The 17195-nt window shown below is 50.0% G+C and overlaps 1 protein-coding gene across 1 annotated transcript; it reads left to right on the forward strand.

The window, feature by feature from the left end:
- Positions 1-1285: 1285 nt before the first annotated feature.
- On the forward strand, positions 1286-15005 carry LOC100760055 (tubulin beta-3 chain). Its single transcript, XM_035441702.1, has 7 exons — positions 1286-3037; positions 4732-4838; positions 5972-6090; positions 6201-6272; positions 11768-11939; positions 12494-12604; positions 13578-15005. The coding sequence occupies exons 1-7, from the start codon at positions 2088-2090 to the stop codon at positions 14651-14653; spliced, it is 2607 nt and encodes an 868-aa protein (XP_035297593.1). The 5' UTR covers positions 1286-2087; the 3' UTR covers positions 14654-15005.
- Positions 15006-17195: the final 2190 nt, after the last annotated feature.

Below are 17195 nucleotides of genomic sequence, written 5' to 3' on the forward strand. Positions count from 1 at the left end.
CCTGAATGCTTTAGTTACCCAAATAACAAAGTGGTTCTTAGTGTGAACAGAGTACAAACTGGAAGATTCCATTTCACGTAATGTTCCAAGGTAGACAAAATTGATATTGCTGAGGCCCAGGAAGGCCCAACGTAACTGGCGTAAGTTGTATTTTACTTATTGATTCGGGAAAGTAGTCCTGGCCACACTCAATTTGGAGCATGCCACTTTTATATTTGTCATTTACTGCAGGGTTAAGTGAAAGCAAAAAGGTAAGTACAAAATGCAGATGTAAGAAATGACTAACATTTGTTAGTGGATGCTCACATACATAGAGTGTGTACTTTCACAGTGGCTGTGAAAGGGCTGGGCACCTTATGACCAGAGGTTGTCAGAGTAGGCGAGAGAAAGAACAGACTCAGCTGGAGTGGTGGGCACACCTTTAATATCAGCACTCTGGCAGCAGAGGTAGGCAGATGTGTTTTGGGCCAGCCTGCTCTACCAAGTGAATTCCAGGCCAACCAGAGTTACATAATAGTGAGGCCCTGTCTCAAAAAAAAAAAAAAAAAAAAGAATGGACTTTTAGCACTAGTATCACAAAACTGAAAGTGCATTCCAGCTAATTCCTGCCTCTAACTCCACTGCTGGCTGTCTTCACATGTATGTGGAAGGGAGCATCTTGTGCTGATGAAATCACACTAGGTTCCATGGAGAAAGTCCGGCAGCAGCTAGACGTGGGTTGGTGCCACCCCTGCCTGCTGTCCTGACCACTGTGAATAGTCACATGCCCAGCTGCTGGCCCGAAGAGGCTGGAGACAGAGGTCTGCCCTGGTGTGGTTCCTGGCTCCAGGGCTGGCATGTGCTCCACAACGGAAACGGGGTTTCTCAAGGGAAGGGTTGTGCCGTGGGGAGAGGAGGGACCCATGAGCATGAGAGTCGATGTGACTAAGGAATGCTGGTGGATGGCCTCAGGATCCCCTCTAGTCAGTCATCTCCCAGGAAGTGGCAAGCTTCCTGCCACACCCAGAACTGTAGCTGAAGGAAACTTTAGCAAACTTGGGGTCTTGAGGGACTTGGAGTGCAACTGGCCCTGCCAGAGCTCATCTGAGCCCATTGGTATAGGGCTCTTGTCTACCTGAGCTCTTCCTGTAGTTCCTGCAGTTACCACTGATACTGAAGGTTCTTCTTGGTCGAGCCTTAAATTCAAGCTACCTGGAATCCAGTAGCTGAGTTGGTGACATGTGTACACATCCTGTGTTTCAGAAAGAAGTGTCACTGCCCTTGGCATGCTTCTAGTCGAGAGTGGTGGTGAGAGGGGGTGCCTCTTCCACACCCTGTGATTGCCTGAGGCAGAGCAGCGTGACAGAGGCAGGAGGTTGTGGACAGCTCAAGAAAGTGATTTAGAGATAGGCAAGAAAGTGACTTAGAGATAGGTTTGGAGACTTACATAGGTCCACCCAGGGCAGGTCCTAGTGAAGCTGGATGCCTGAAAGGGATTTGGCGAGTTAACAGGGGCTTTAAACACAAAGGGAGACACAGTACCCTGTACTGGAGTCTAGAGGTAGGTTTTCCAGTTTCTCCGTGCAGCTTATGCCCCCTAGAGGCAGTCCAGGGTGCTGGGGCACATGCCCATCATGTGGCCGCCCTTGGGGGGAGGGGCTCTGGGAATGAGTTAAAAGATTCAGAGAAAGGCTCCATTCTCCCCCCCCCCCCGACCTCAGCCTACCCTTGATTGGGGAGGCAGGGGGCCCAGAAGTTGGGAGGTGCCAAGTTTAGAAATGTCTATCTGAGCCACTTCCTGGGAAGAGGCAGGGAGAGCAGCAGAAGGCTAGACTCTCTCTATCACACTGGTGGTGAGACTCCATGAGCAGAGCTCAGGGCGTTAGCCAAGGAGCGTCTGGATTATGTCTGTGCCATGCCTAAGCTGACCTGTCCAGCCAGAAAGGGCAAGTGTGAAGGAAAATCATAGAGTGCCCAGATGAGAAGAGGCAGGTGTGAGGACCATCAGAGACCCCTGATGACACCATGAGCTGAGTAGGACACAGGACGGCTGATACCACCTGGAGCTGAAGCCTCCACTGACTGCTTCCTACTTCCTGGACAAGACTATGCCCACTCAGGGGCCCCAGAAGAGGCTTCTGGGTTCTCTCAACTCCACTTCCACAGCCACCCCTCACCTTGGACAGGCCACCAACCAGACAGGTCCTTGGTGCCTGCAGGTGTCTATCCCGGATGGCCTCTTCCTCAGCCTGGGGCTGGTGAGTCTGGTGGAGAATGTGCTGGTTGTGATAGCCATCACCAAAAACCGCAACCTGCACTCGCCCATGTATTGCTTCATCTGCTGTCTGGCCCTGTCTGACCTGATGGTGAGTATAAGCATCGTGCTGGAGACTGCTGTCATCTTGCTGCTGGAGGCAGGGGCCCTGGTGACCCGGGCTGCTCTGGTGCAACAACTGGACAATGTCATTGACGTGCTCATCTGCGGCTCCATGGTGTCCAGTCTTTGCTTCCTTGGTGTCATTGCCATAGACCGCTACATCTCCATCTTCTATGCACTGCGTTACCACAGCATTGTGACACTGCCCCGGGCACGACGGGCCATCGTGGGCATCTGGGTGGCCAGCATCTTCTTCAGCACCCTATTTATCACTTACTACAATCACACAGCTGTCCTAATCTGCCTTGTCACTTTCTTCCTAGCCATGCTGGCACTCATGGCAATTCTGTATGTCCACATGCTCACTCGAGCATGCCAGCATGCTCAGGGGATAGCCCAGCTCCACAAGAGGCAGCGCTCCACCCGCCACGGCTTCTGCCTTAAGGGTGCTGCCACCCTTACTATCCTTTTGGGAATTTTCTTTCTATGCTGGGGCCCCTTCTTCCTGCACCTCTCACTCATTGTCCTCTGCCCTCAGCACCCCACCTGCAGCTGCGTCTTTAAGAACTTCAACCTGTTCCTCATTCTCATCATCTTCAGCTCCATCGTTGATCCCCTCATCTATGCTTTTCGAAGCCAGGAGCTCCGCATGACACTCAGGGAGGTGCTGCTGTGCTCATGGTGAGCAGGGAGGTGGCTTTTGGTCTCATGGCCAGGGTGCTAGGCAGAGGGTGACAATGCTATCCAGTGGCCTGTGTCCTGTGAGACCACAGGTACTATATTGTCCCTTCCAGATCTCCATTTGTCCAGGGGTGGACTAGATGAACTTTAAAATAGAAACACAAACTGCCTGGGACCAGGAAAAAGGTGAAATGTGACTGCAGTGGGAAATGGAAGAAGCGGGGGTGGGGGGTGGGGGGGGATTCTAGCTCTAGGCAAGGGTCAGACCATGCTCCTGAAGAAACAGGAGCCTCCAAAGAGCTTCACCTCTACCCACTGACTGGACAGCCCCCACCCGCTCTTCAGATCACTCAGACTGGGCCCTCTACTACTGGGATGGACAGGAAGTGTCCGAATTGAAAGAATGACAAGAGCCATGAAGGAGTGCTTCTGGTGAGGGCTTCTGAAAGGGGAATTTGTGGCCAGGAAAATCCAGCCATAATCATGCATAGGCTGCTTAAACAAGTGAGGCCCTTCCTCGATAAAAGGACCAGAATTGCAGAATGTGCGTCTTGTACGAGAGATCTGCCCGTCTGCACTGGGGAAGTGGGACTGACCTAAAGACTAGTTGTAGCCTTTAATCCCAGCACTCATCAGATGGGATCCCAGCACCCACTCGGCAGGTGGCTCTTTGTGAGTTTCAGGACAGCCAGGGCTGTTACACAGAGAAACCCTGTCTCGAAAAACAAACAAACAAAAAACCAACAGTTGTATGGCTCATGGGAATCCCAAAAGGTGGGGACCCAACTGCTCACCCCCAACAGGCTATTTCAGCAAGTGCCTCTGGCCTCAGTAGAGGCTGTTGGCCTATTGGTGACCACAGCCTGTAGCTCTGAAATATTAAACTCAGATGGAGTCTCATCACTATCTTCCCTGGCTCTGTCCAGAAGTTGCTTGAAGTTTGTGTGGGAAAAGGGTAGGGAGAGCAGTCCGGATAGGAAGAAGGGAGTCTCAGAAGCCTCAGCTGCCTGCCTGAATTAGGAATCCACAGCCTGAAAGCACACCAAGTATCCTCATCAGGCCCTCTTGGCTTCCTCTGTATTACTATAAACTCCAGAACAGAGCAGGGGGCCTCAGGTTCAAAAGCCTCTACTTAGTCTATGGTGACAAGATTGTTGAGTCTCCTCTCAGTTCAGCCATACATTGCAGCAGGACCACAGAGTCTCAGCCCCTGATATGACCCATCGGTAACCTTGGCCAGAGCCTGCCCCTTTGCTGGTCTCATTCCTGTAGCACCTTCAGCCATGGCACAAAATGCTATCATTCTACACTGAGCTACCCTGAGGAGCCTATAGCATAGGATAGGCCAGAGGTTGGGATCTGTTTCTACCCAACACTGCCCTTCTGGGAGGTCATGGTGGTGGCAGTGCTCTGCCAGCCTTGGGAAGTATTTAGACTAGGTCTCTCAGGATAGAGGAGGATGCCTAGGAGCTTAAGGGTATTTGAGTGTCAGGGTGTGGCACATGGGGTGAACTACAGTTCTTGCTGCTGTGGAATGGGCAGATCCCCAAACTCTTCTACTGCTACAACCTGGAATTCCTACTGCAGAGTCTTTATCTTGGGTCCCCCAAGGATGCTAAGCACTCCACTGTCCTCCTTCCTGGGGTGGCCTTAGTCTGGACTAATGTGCCCTCAACCACCTCTAAGACTGGAAGTGGCATCAAGCCAGACCCTATCCACACTATCAGCTCCAGCCCTGCTGGACTGAGATTGGAAGCTGGTTCCCGGCAGAGCCAGCCTTTGCTGGAAGATAGGACCATGAGTCAGCCTTTATCCTGGCACCATAATTCTCTGGGGACACGGGGAGCTGGCCTAGCCTGATGTCATCTGACAGGGAGGCAGCCCAGACCTCTGGATGTTTCCAAGCATCTTGCCTGTCCAGACAAGGAGACAGAGCCAGGTGCTCACCCAGGACTTCTTGAACCAGGCCAGCTGGAAACCAACTACAGAAAGCCACATCATGGACACGTTGTGGGGGAGGGGCATGTCTTGAGAACAAAAGACCCATTTCTAAACTCAGCTAACTCAGAAGCTTATCCTCGAGAAGAGTTGTGTGCACAGCCACTCTATCCAGCACACCCATGCAAACTGGACAAAGGCACCAGCAAATTGTTTTTAGCTGCTCTTGTGAAATGAGTGTTTTTTGGACCATCCATGCATGGTAGTACTGTCTTAATCTTCCAGAAGAATTTCTGTCATTGAAATATCAAAAGGTCCTCCGAAGGTGCCGCTGACCCTAGATGAATATTAAATCAGTGTTGTATGTGAACACATTGCATGTCCTCTTCTGACCATTTGACTCTTCCTCCCAATGGGCCCCCGTCACACACAGTCTCCTTACCTAGGTAGCTCCAGCTCACTCCATGCCCCCTCTTCACACCCTCACTTGTACCAAAAGTGAAAGGGAGGGGGTATCAATGACGGCAGGGATGGTTCAGACAGGAAACACTGCTCAGTGTCTTCCCCTGACTGGCTTGTATGTCCGTATGTGAATTGTCCACGCTGATATTCATGAAGCAGGGTTACTTGCCAGGTGCTGTGTATCCTCGCATCCCAGGTACACCTGCACCCTCAGGCCAGCCCTTTGTGGAGCAATCGGCTGGTAGCCCTCTGTCGTCCAGAAAACAGTGACCTCAGAATTGGAGCTATAATCCACCACCCTCCTGACTTGCATTCCCAGGTCTGCACATAAGTATCAGGGAGGCTCCAGCTTTCTCAGCCTCCTCCACCACGAGGGACCCAGCAAACTCAGAGAATATGGGTCTTGATTCTTAAGCACATGAGAGTAAGAAAGACCCTTCTCACAAAGCTGCAGGGTGGGGATGGGGCAGGGACGACATGAGGAGGGCAGCTATAGGGTGGGGCACTGAGGGGCCTGAGCTCTATTGTCCCCAGAGCCGAAGGCCCTCCTCCGAAGGCGCGGCCAGACATGCTCCGCATTGTGCGGGCGGATCTCGATGCGTGGTGCTGATGCTGCAGAGCCTGCCGCATTCTGCGGCGGCGCCCCAGCATTGGTCCGCAGCGCTGACATCAGCTAGCGAAGGCGGGGCAGCCTCTTATAAGAGGGCACGGCAGAGGCCACCGATCCTCCGCAGCCCGCTGTCCGCCTGCTTCTCAACTCTAGCCGTTTGAAGTCAGCATGAGGGAGATCGTGCACATCCAGGCCGGCCAGTGCGGCAACCAGATAGGGGCCAAGGTGAGGCTGAGCCGTCCGGCGTCCTGCGTCCCCACGAGCGCCAGCCCCAGTGGGGCGGGGGGTGGGGGGTGGGGAAGAGAGAGGCTGTTCTGGGAGCTGCCGGAGGAACAAAGGGAAGAGCCCCAGCCCCTTGCCCGGCTCCTGGGACCCCGGGATCCCTAATCAGCTCCCCTCACTCGCCTCGCTCTGCTCCGCGCCCAGGTTGCGTGGACAGCTAGAGGCAACCCTTCTGATTCTTACTTCCATCCATTCTGCTCACCCCCACACACCATGGCTCCAGCAGGTACAGAGGATATGGTTGGGGGCGCCTACTGGGCGTGGCCTTCTTTGAGACAGCCACTTAAGCCTTGAGTAAGATGGGTGTGTCGGGCAACTTTGGGTGGGGCTCTCCCCTAAAGCCATAATGACTGTACATGCCCGAACCCCCACTGGAGAATAGGACGTCTTCAAGGAGCCAGGCCGCCCTCACATCGTCAGCCTTGCTCAGATCACCCTCAGCTTCCTTGCCCCACCCTGTTCCTTTGTTGGAGGGGTTAGGCCTGGACTCGGATGACCTTGGTCCAGAACTGAACTCTCCCAGCTGTGCAAATCTCCCATCTCTAACTGTGCCCTCCCAAGGCCTCCCAGTAGGGACTGAGCGCAGAACAAAGCCGACTGCAAGGATAGCCTCTATTTCCCCGCTACTGTCAGCCCACCTCCAGGTGTAGAGCTGAGGAAAAAAAAAATGGGGGGGGGGGTGTTGGTGCAGTGACAATACATCCCTGCTATGATTAGTGAGGTAGCTGTCCTGTTTCCTAGTCCTAGGAGGCTGTTTCTTACTCAAGGTCACACAGCAAGTGGAAGATAGAACCACTTGATCCCTGCAGAAGCCCAATCTGGAGCTGGGTTGGGTCTGAGTGGGTGGGGTCAGCTGCCTCATTCTTCCTTCTGAACTATTGTTTAAGCCCCATATTTGAGATGGAGCTTTGTCCAGATGGATGCTGGACATAGCTCAGGGATGGTGTATAGTTAGTTCCCAAAGGAGGAGGTGGGGTAGACAGGTCCTGGAAGGGAGGGGACGAAGCAAAGATTACCTCTGGAGGCTGTTACCATAGAAACCAGGCAGGAACAAAAAGCTAATTATCATGGGCTGGGGCAGTCACGTGGCTGACATGTAAATTGCAAGTTTGGCTCTAGGGTGGAGGTTCCTTTAGTTAGGGGGGAGGGAAGCAGCACTAGGGAGGCGCCCTAATCACAGAGGAGACAGCTGTTCCTATTCTGGAGGGGAACGTGGGGAGGGGGGCATACAGGGGAAGCTAAGGCAGGAGCCTCAGATCAAATCAGGACTCCTGGGGTAATCACTGACAGCTGCCCTGGCCTGAAGGGAGGGTGAGGGCTCATTAATGTGGTCACAGGTGCCAGGCCTTCCCTGAACATCTGCTCCTGCAAAGGCGCCGGAGTGGGGGGGGGATGGGGGGTGGGAGGATCTTAAGGCCTATTTGGTGACCCTCCTGTGCTGGAACTGATGCTGTACTGTGCTCCTACAAGGGCTTCTGTTTAGCAAGGTCCTAGAAGTCAGGTCCACACCCAGGCCCTGTCTGTTGGAGGAGTTTGAGCTGTGGAAGAGGCCTGAGTGCTGGACTCAGCTGAGGTTTGTTCTGTTTCTCAGCACTATGGCCCTTAGGTTTCCCCTTTTTTATTCTTTTGGGGATTTTGGTGTTTCTTTTTTTTTATTTGTTTGTTTGTTTTTTAATTTAGATGTGTGTAAATTTTTGAATACCTGATCCTTTTTTAACAATGCAAATAATGAGTAAATTATCTGGGGAGGGGTGTCTTCCTTTTCCATTGTTTCCCTTCATAGTAATCAATACAAGGCATTTTAGCAGTTTCCATCCAGCCCTCTGCCCTAGAAGATCTCCTAGAGACCAGACTGAAGGGCCAGGCCCCATGGGGATTTACCTGCTTAGCATCTGCCCCAGGCACTATGAACTTCCTTGGCCAGATTTACTTCCTATTTTTGTAGCTGGCTTTAGGGTCTCTGGTGTGAGCTGCAGTGGGGAAAGTTTTTCCCTGCCACCTGCAGGAACTGAGAGAGTGGCTACGGAGGGTTGCTTTTTTTGCTTATTGGTCCTTGGGTAGTGCCTATCTTAGCACAAAGGGCCACAGGCTTTGGAGAGGTGACTGGGTAGAGGTGTGGGTGGAGTGGAGACAGGAAGAGAAGTGTGAGGCCAGGTGGAAATGCTTGGAAACAGCAGAAGCGGTGCATTAGCTATGCAGTGTTATCACCTCCCGAGAGTTAAATCCCTGGGTCTGGTGCCGTTATTACACCTCGTGAAGAGCGTGGTGTGGGTATCACCTTCCCTTAAGGCTGAGAAAGATGAAAGTTCTAGAAGTTGAGTCACTTGCCTTGGATCACACCATGGATTTGAGCAAGGCAGGAATTTTAGTATAGGTGTGTGCAGATGTGTCCATGTGGGTGTTGACATGTACCCCCATCAAAAGGAGCAGATGTGACTGGGCTATCCTTATTGTTCCCTTTTCTGGGGCCTGAGAGCCTAGATTCATTCTCCTATAAAGGAGTCCCTTAGAAAATGTCTTTATGGTGCCTTTGTCTACACTTCTTGTCTGTGCCCCATCAGCTGCCTAATGCCACCTGCCCCCAAGCAGGAGCCTTTGGAGGGTGTGACCCACCTGAGAGCTAATGGTCCTGGTGAGGAGGGTACTTAGAGTTCCAGGAGAACTGAACATCTTTGGGGGCTCTTGGAAGCTCTCTTCGGGAGCCATGCATCACAACTCTGCTTGCACTCATGTTCCACTACCCTGAGGCCTACACCCCAAGTGGGTCAGCACCTCGGACAGCAGCACTGTGGTTTGAGGGCTGGAACCTGGGGTCTAAGAGAGGCTGAATCAGGGTGGGTTTAGATTGGGTTCACAACACCTGGTGGTTTTCTTTTCTGCAGTGATGCTACTTAATTTAAATAATTATATTCATTTAATTTAAATAATTATATAAATTTTCTTATTTTCTATGTAGTAATATTTTCATACTAGGTTTTATTTTATTTGTGTTATTTTATGTTAGCCTCTCAATATGTAGCCCAGACTGGCCTTGAACTCATGATCCTCTAGCCTCAGCCTTCTAAGTACTGGGTTTACAGCTCTATACCATTGAAGCCGGGAATATTTTATTTTGAATTTCATTTTATTACTTTTAATTTACAGAATCAATTGTTGATATATTTTTTCAAGGAAAAATTGAAGCACAGGCTGGAGATGTAGCTCAGTGTTAAAATGTTTGTTTCTTTAGCATGTAAGAGGCCTTTAAGTTTGATCTCCAGCAGAGTGAACAAAGCAAAAACTGAAATGCTCCAAGAACTGAGCATGCTATTGCACACCCACACACAGTGCCAGCACTGCAGAGGCTGAGGCAGGAAGATTGTTAAGATTGTTTCAGCTTGGGTCACATATCAAGAACATTGTTTCGTTTTTTTGTTTGTTTGTTTTTCTGTGTAGCCCTAGCTGCCCTGGAACTTACTTTGTAGACCAGGCTGGCCTCAAACTCAGAGATCTGCCTGCCTCTGCCTCCCAAGTGCTGGGATTAAAGGCATGCATCACCACTGCTCAGCAAGACCTTGTTTATAATAAATAATAATAATAATAATAATAATAATAATAATAAAACAAAATAAGACCTGCAGATAAGGTAACCTATCTTTTTTTTTAATTTTTATTTGTGTGTGTGTGTGTGTGTGTGTGTGTGTGTGTGTGTGTGTGTACATGCCTGGTGCAAATAGAGGTCAGAAGAGGGCATCATCAGACTTCTGAAACTGGAGGTACAAATGGTTGTGAGCTACCATGTGGGTGATGCTTGGAACTGAAATTGAGTCTCTCTCTCTCTCTCTCTCTCTCTCTCTCTCTCTCTCTCTCTCTCTCGATTTATTTATTATATATAGTGTTCTGTCTGTATGTATACCTGCTGGCCAGAAGAGGGCACCAGATCTCTTTACAGATGGTTGTGAGCCACCATGTGGTTGCTGGGAATTCAACTCAGGACCTCTGGAAGAGCCGTCAGTGTTCTTCACCTCTGAGCCATCTCTCCAGCTCTTCTTATTTATTTGTTTTATTTTATTTATGTATTTGGTTTTTTGAGACAGGATTTCTCCGTATAGTCCTGCTGAATTTGAGTCTTCTATAAGAACAGCCATGTTCTCCAGCCTCATTGTTTTAAATTAAAAATTAGTATAGCTGGGTCAGTGGCTCCCACCTTTAATCCCAGTTCTGGGGAGGCAGAGGCAGGTGGATCTTTGAGTCCAAGGCCAGTCAGACTAGACTGAGTGAACTCCAGGACTGCCAAGACTACACAGAAAATCCTGTCTTGAAAAAATAAATAAATAAATAAATAAATAAATAAATAAATAAATAAAAGCTAATGTGCACATGACGAAAGTCCAGTGTCACCAAAGGGTAGACAGTTAAAATTCTTTTTCTCTCAGCCCCAAGACCATGTCCCCAGGATGTCTCTGACATCCAAATATAGACAAGCACATGCAGACTGTTTTCTAACCTGCTTTCCACGTTTATCAATCTTTTTCTCCACGTGTCTCCCAGGTAGAGGCCTTTTGTAACAAATAGGCAATGATGGAGGGTCTCACAGCCAAAGAGGCTGTTGCTGGCCTGGTAACCCGTGTGCCCTGGTGAAGTGTTTTCCTGTCTATAGGCCTTGTATTCCCTGGGCCCCAGGACTATATACAGTGGTGATTATCTGCCACAGCTGCTTGTATGCCCCTTGTAGATTAACTGTGTTCTCACAAGAACCTGTTGTCATAGAGACAGCCCATTGTACAGAGACACCACAGCACAGCAAGCCCTTGTGGGGCAACTGTGAACTCTGAATCTTAGACCATGCTCTGTGCTGCCTTGCCCTGCTGAAGTGAGGGTGGTGGTGGTGAGCATTGCGATCTTGTGCAAGGGGCTCACTACTGAGTGTAACAGCTTGTAAGCTGATATTCCTGGGTGTTGCCAGGCTCCTAGATAAGGTACATGACCTCAGACAAACCATTATGCTGCTGGAGATTCCTGGGGCTCTTCTGCAGATCCAGTTGTGGGTCACACTGCCTGAGACCAGCGATATACCAGGCACCAATGGAACCTGACAGTGTGCATGGCTTGCACTGGCACTGAGGGTCACATGTAGTGACTGAGAACCTGATGCTGGATCTGGCCTGTGTCCTGCTCTACCAGCAGCTCTGGGCAACTTTCTACCCTTTGGGTGCCTCCAGTTCCTTTCTTGAAAAGAAAGAATAAAAAGAACCCCAGGAGATATCTGCATTTCCCTACAGGTGCAGAGCTGGCTAGAACCTGTTGGTGTGGGCTGAATCCTAGTCACCCTGGGGGCCTAGCAATGTTAGCCAGATAATGCAGAGTAGGTATGCATTTTTATTCTTTTCTAAAGCCTTATGTTGAGTCTAGTAGGGTCCCAAAGTTCTACTTGTGCACCGAGGGCTTTAAGATTTCAGAAGAGAAAAGGCCTAGTAGGATCACAAGTGCCCGCTGAACTCTTTTCTTCTGTCCTCAAACAGTTCTGGGAAGTCATCAGTGATGAGCACGGCATAGACCCCAGTGGGAACTATGTGGGAGACTCAGACCTACAGCTGGAACGCATCAGCGTGTACTACAATGAGGCCTCTTGTGAGTACCACTTCACATCCATCCTGACCCTGGCAAGAAGGGCCCCTGGGTAAATTGAGTCCTAACAGCCATTGACCAAGAGGCTAGCAGGTATGACTGGAAATGAGACACACTATAAAGAGTTAATACCATGGAGTAAGATGTAAGTACATTTAATGATGGTGGTGGTTTTGAGTAGTCCGGTGATAGACAGGACTTGATCCTAGAGCAGTCATCACACCCATGGCCAAGCCTGCGCTTACCCTGTGTCCATGCCTATAATACAAGTTCCAAAGCTGGGTGGTGGTGGTGCATGCCTTTAATCCCAGAGCTTGGGAGGCAGAGGCAGTGGATCTCAATGAGATCGAGGTCTGGTCCACAAAGTTGAGTTCCAGGACAGCCAGAACTGTTACACAAAGAAACCCTGTCTCAAAAAAAAAAAAAAAAAAAAAAAAAAAAGTTCCAGCTCTTAGGGTGAGAGCAGGAGACTGGCAGGCTGAGGGCAGGATTCTGGGGGAAGCAGATAGATTCCCCTGACTCTTTAACTCACACCACTGAATCCTCTCTCCTCTCAGCTCACAAATATGTGCCCAGAGCCATTCTGGTGGACCTGGAACCTGGAACCATGGATAGTGTGCGGTCTGGGGCCTTTGGGCACCTATTCAGGCCTGACAACTTTATCTTTGGTAAGTTCCTCTGCTCCAGGCTCTGATGACAGAAACTCGGGCCTGGCAAACCCAGGTCAACAGAGGCAGAGTGCCTAAAAGGGGATGAAGTCAACTATTCTTCACTGGGACCTGGAGGGTGAAAATGACTTTCCATTTTACTATGAGAATTGGAGGTCCAGATGAAGGATTCTGTGTAAGAAATAATCCCTCTCAACATTTTACAAAGAATGCGGACAAAAGTGGGGTCTTGGGAGGGCTCCACTTTATGAGCATGTGTCAAGAGGTCAGGATCCTTGAGTCTGTGCCCAGTGACAGATCCTCAGTGCTTGACACAGGAAGACAGTCTCACCTCACTTCTGCTTTCAAGACCTTGAGCCAGTAAAATGGCTCAGCAGGTAAAGGGACTTGCCGTCAAACTTGGTGATCTGAGTTCCATCCCTGGGACCCAGGTGGTTGAAAGAGAGAACCAACTCCTGTAAGCTGTCTTCTGACTGTCACATGTGTGCCGTGGCACGTGCACATCCACACATGTCCATATTCTCTCTTTTTAAAGAAACAAATGTGTTGTTTTTAAAGCACTAGACTCGTTGGTGCCAGTTCTTAGCCAGACCCCAGCCACAATAGATGCTCGGAGTTTCTTTTTATTCTGAACAAGAGGAGTATTTGGCTTAGAGGAGTGAGGGGAGTAAGCAAAGTGGCTGAATAAAGGACAGCCTTTATCTCCCTTCAGCAGACCAGTTGGAGGAAAGGTGAGCCTGAGAGGGAAACCTGGCCTTATCCCAGATGCTCCCTGCCCTGTTCGCAGCTCCTGCAGCTGAGATGCCCACAACTCAACTATGCAGCTCAGGTGGAATGAGGAGGTGTATTAGCACAGTGTACATTTTATAGACCACAGGGGAACCACCCTTCTTCTAGGGTGCTTGGCAGGTCCTAGAGGTCTATACTGTAGACCCTTGAACGTTCCTATCACCTGCCTCTTCTGTCTCTATAGGTCAGAGTGGCGCTGGCAACAACTGGGCCAAAGGGCACTACACTGAGGGCGCAGAGCTGGTGGACTCAGTCCTGGATGTTGTGCGGAAGGAGTGTGAGAATTGCGACTGCCTGCAGGGCTTCCAGCTGACACACTCACTGGGTGGGGGCACAGGCTCAGGCATGGGCACACTGCTCATCAGCAAGGTGCGTGAGGAATACCCTGACCGCATCATGAACACCTTCAGCGTGGTGCCCTCACCCAAAGTGTCCGACACTGTGGTGGAACCCTACAATGCCACTCTGTCCATCCACCAGCTTGTGGAGAACACTGATGAGACCTACTGTATCGACAACGAGGCCCTCTACGACATCTGCTTCCGCACCCTCAAGCTGGCCACACCCACCTATGGGGACCTCAACCACCTTGTGTCTGCCACCATGAGCGGGGTGACCACCTCCCTCCGATTCCCTGGTCAACTCAATGCTGACCTCCGCAAGCTGGCTGTCAACATGGTGCCCTTCCCTCGCTTGCATTTCTTCATGCCTGGCTTTGCCCCACTTACAGCCCGGGGCAGCCAGCAATACCGTGCCCTGACAGTGCCTGAGCTCACCCAGCAGATGTTCGATGCCAAGAATATGATGGCCGCCTGTGACCCACGCCATGGCCGTTACCTGACAGTGGCTACTGTCTTCCGTGGGCGCATGTCCATGAAGGAGGTGGATGAGCAGATGCTGGCCATCCAGAGTAAGAACAGTAGTTACTTTGTGGAGTGGATCCCCAACAACGTCAAGGTAGCAGTGTGTGATATCCCACCCCGTGGGCTCAAGATGTCATCCACCTTCATTGGCAACAGCACAGCCATCCAGGAGCTGTTCAAACGCATCTCAGAGCAGTTTACAGCCATGTTCCGGCGCAAGGCCTTCCTTCACTGGTACACAGGCGAGGGTATGGATGAGATGGAGTTCACGGAGGCTGAGAGCAACATGAATGACCTGGTATCTGAGTACCAGCAATACCAGGATGCCACAGCGGAGGAGGAGGGTGAAATGTATGAAGATGATGATGAGGAATCTGAAGCCCAGGGGCCCAAGTGAAGTTGCTCACAGCTGGGGTGTGGGGCCAAGTGGCAGCCAGGGCCAAGACAAGCTGCGTCTGTCCCCCAGAGCCATCTAGCTACTGACACTGCCCCTAGCTTTGCTTCCCACCAGCTCATTAGGGCACCCTAGGGCTACCAGGTGAAAGTCCTTCAGTATTTATGGCCGTCCCCCGCTCCACATGAGTCCACTTGGCTCTGTCTTCCCCATTTAAGCAACCTCTGTATTTGTGTTGCTCATTTGTCTCTGTTTTATTATGGCTCCAGGCCCGATGTTTTATGGTTTGTTTTGTTTTGTTTTTTACTGGGTTGTGTTTATATTTGGAGGGGGTATACTTAATAAAGTCACTGCTGTCAGATCTCTGCCTGGTATTGGAGAGTTCTTTTTCTTTGCCTTTGTCTGCCCCTCTTTCTTTCTTTCTTTTTCTTTCTTTCTTTCTCTTTCTTTCTCTCTCTCTCTCTCTCTCTCTCTCTCTCTCTCTCTCTCTCTTTTTTGGTTTTTCGAGACAGGGTTTCTCTGTGGCTTTTGGAGGCTGTCCTGGAACTAGCTCTTATAGACCAGGCTGGTCTCGAACTCCTGCCTCTGCCTCCCTAGTGCTGGGATTAAAGGCGTGTGCCACCACCACTGCCTGGCTCTTTCTTTCTTTCTTTCTTTCTTTCTTTCTTTCTTTCTTTCTTTCTTTAAAGATAGGACCAGGCTGAAGCATGTTTTATACAATTAAGGTTTTTTGGGGGGAAAGAGTAATTTAGATTGAGAAGGGAAGAGAACAAGTAGGAGCAACCCTTATCTCCTGGTCTGGTGCTAAGGTTTGTGCTAAAAGGGTCTCATGTTGCATCCCAGAGAGTCAAGGAGGGGAACTAGAGAAGGAAATTTTCTTGGTTTAAACTCCCATCCAAGAACCCCTAGCACATCTCTTGTGACTCAGAAAGCAGCTCTTCCTGTCTCCCACAGGGTAGAGACTCCCTTCCTATCTCCCGCAGGGTGGTGTCCCTGTTCCTGGTCTCCCACAGGGTGGGGGGAAGGGCTCATCTTCAACTTTCTTCCTGCTGTCTATGCTGCAAGTCAAGTGTAAGTAACCATATAAGAAGCTGAAGCCTGAAACTTGAACTGGGGAGACAGGGAACGGAAAACTGTTGGGAAGGCTGGGACTTGGCCTTTGAGAAGGCACTAGCTGGGGGCAGAATCCAAACATACACTGGTCCCATAGCTTCAGAATGCCCAGTATCCAATCCAGTCACACAGAAAGTGTGCCATTGCCAGAGATCCTTGCCCAGCATTCTCTGTCCTCCTCAGGGAGAAGACTGAAACCCAGAAAGGTCAACTGTTACAGAGGTCCACAGTGAGTGTGCACAAGTGGGTGAAGGCAGAACTTCTGAACTGAGCCTCTCTGTCACCCATTCCCTTATGGTCAAGGGTGTTTTTTTTTTTTTTTTTTTTTTTTTTTTTTTTTTTAAGACAGGGTTTCTTTGTGGCTTTGAAGGCTGTCCTGGAACTAGCTCTTGTAGACCAGGCTGTTCTCCAACTCACAGAGATCTGCCCATCTCTGCCTCCCGAGTGCTGGGACTAAAGGCATGTGCCACCAACGCCCGGCTAGGTTAAGGGTGTTCTTTTTGTTTTTGGTTTTTCGAGACAGGGTTTCTCTGTGTAGCTTTGGAGCCTATCCTGGCACTCGCTCTGGAGACCAGGCTGGCCTCGAACTCACAGAGATCCTCCTGCCTCTGCCTCCCGAGTACTAGGATTAAAGGCATGCACTACCAACACCTGGCTTGGTTAAGGGTGTTCTTAAAGCTTAAGCCCCTACCCTCTGCTTGGTAGCACCCAGAAAGAATATGGTGTACACAGTACCTTTTCACAACCTGTGTCAGCCATAGGTACTGAAGAAGATAGACTGAGGAGCTGCTAACCCTGGCTTCAGACTAGGCCTGCTGCTCCTAAAAGGGTAACATGTCTCCAGTTCCCATGTAGGCTGGATTCTAGAGTTCAACCAGGGTAAGTAAAGAAAGGGCATCACTGTGCTGTCTCAGCTGTGGCTGTGAAACAAACTTTCCTGAAACTTAGTGAGTGACCTGACCTGAAATCTAAATTAACAATTTATTCTGTGTTAATTTTGTTTGTTTGTTTTTGAGATAGGGTCTCTTTACATCACCCTGGTTGTCCTGGAATTCACTATGTAAACCAGGCTGGCCTTGAACTCACAGAGATCAACCTGCCTCTGCCTCCCAAGTGCTGGAATTAAAGACTGGCAGTTAAATTATGTTTTACTTCCTGTGTTGTTGGTTGGAATAACTGTAAGGTCCAACATTTCACTTGTGGTCCTTTGCTGGGATGCAACCAAAATTGTGAGTCTCTTTTCTCTGTGGAGGCCTGTGTCCAGCTACATAGTCTTTCCGATGTGTGGTGGTCGTCTCCTTGGGCTTCTGTTCTAATTACGAAGTGAATGTCTTTGCTCTATCTACTATGCACTCCCTAGCATGATAGGAGGAGCAAAACACAACAGGTCTACAAGAACATGGGATGCGCCTCCAGAACTGAGCAAAATACG

Source organism: Cricetulus griseus, chromosome 3, assembly GCF_003668045.3.
Source record: "Cricetulus griseus strain 17A/GY chromosome 3, alternate assembly CriGri-PICRH-1.0, whole genome shotgun sequence".
Lineage (NCBI taxonomy): Eukaryota > Metazoa > Chordata > Mammalia > Rodentia > Cricetidae > Cricetulus > Cricetulus griseus.

Coding starts and splice junctions, on each gene's coding strand:
- LOC100760055 (XM_035441702.1), top strand. CDS start 2,088: ATGCCCACTCAGGGGCCCCAGAAGAGGCTTCTGGGTTCTCTCAACTCC. Junction 6,091..6,200: donor GCGGCGGCGCCCCAGCATTG/GTCCGCAGCGCT, acceptor TCTCAACTCTAG/CCGTTTGAAGTCAGCATGAG. Junction 12,605..13,577: donor GCCTGACAACTTTATCTTTG/GTAAGTTCCTCT, acceptor CTGTCTCTATAG/GTCAGAGTGGCGCTGGCAAC.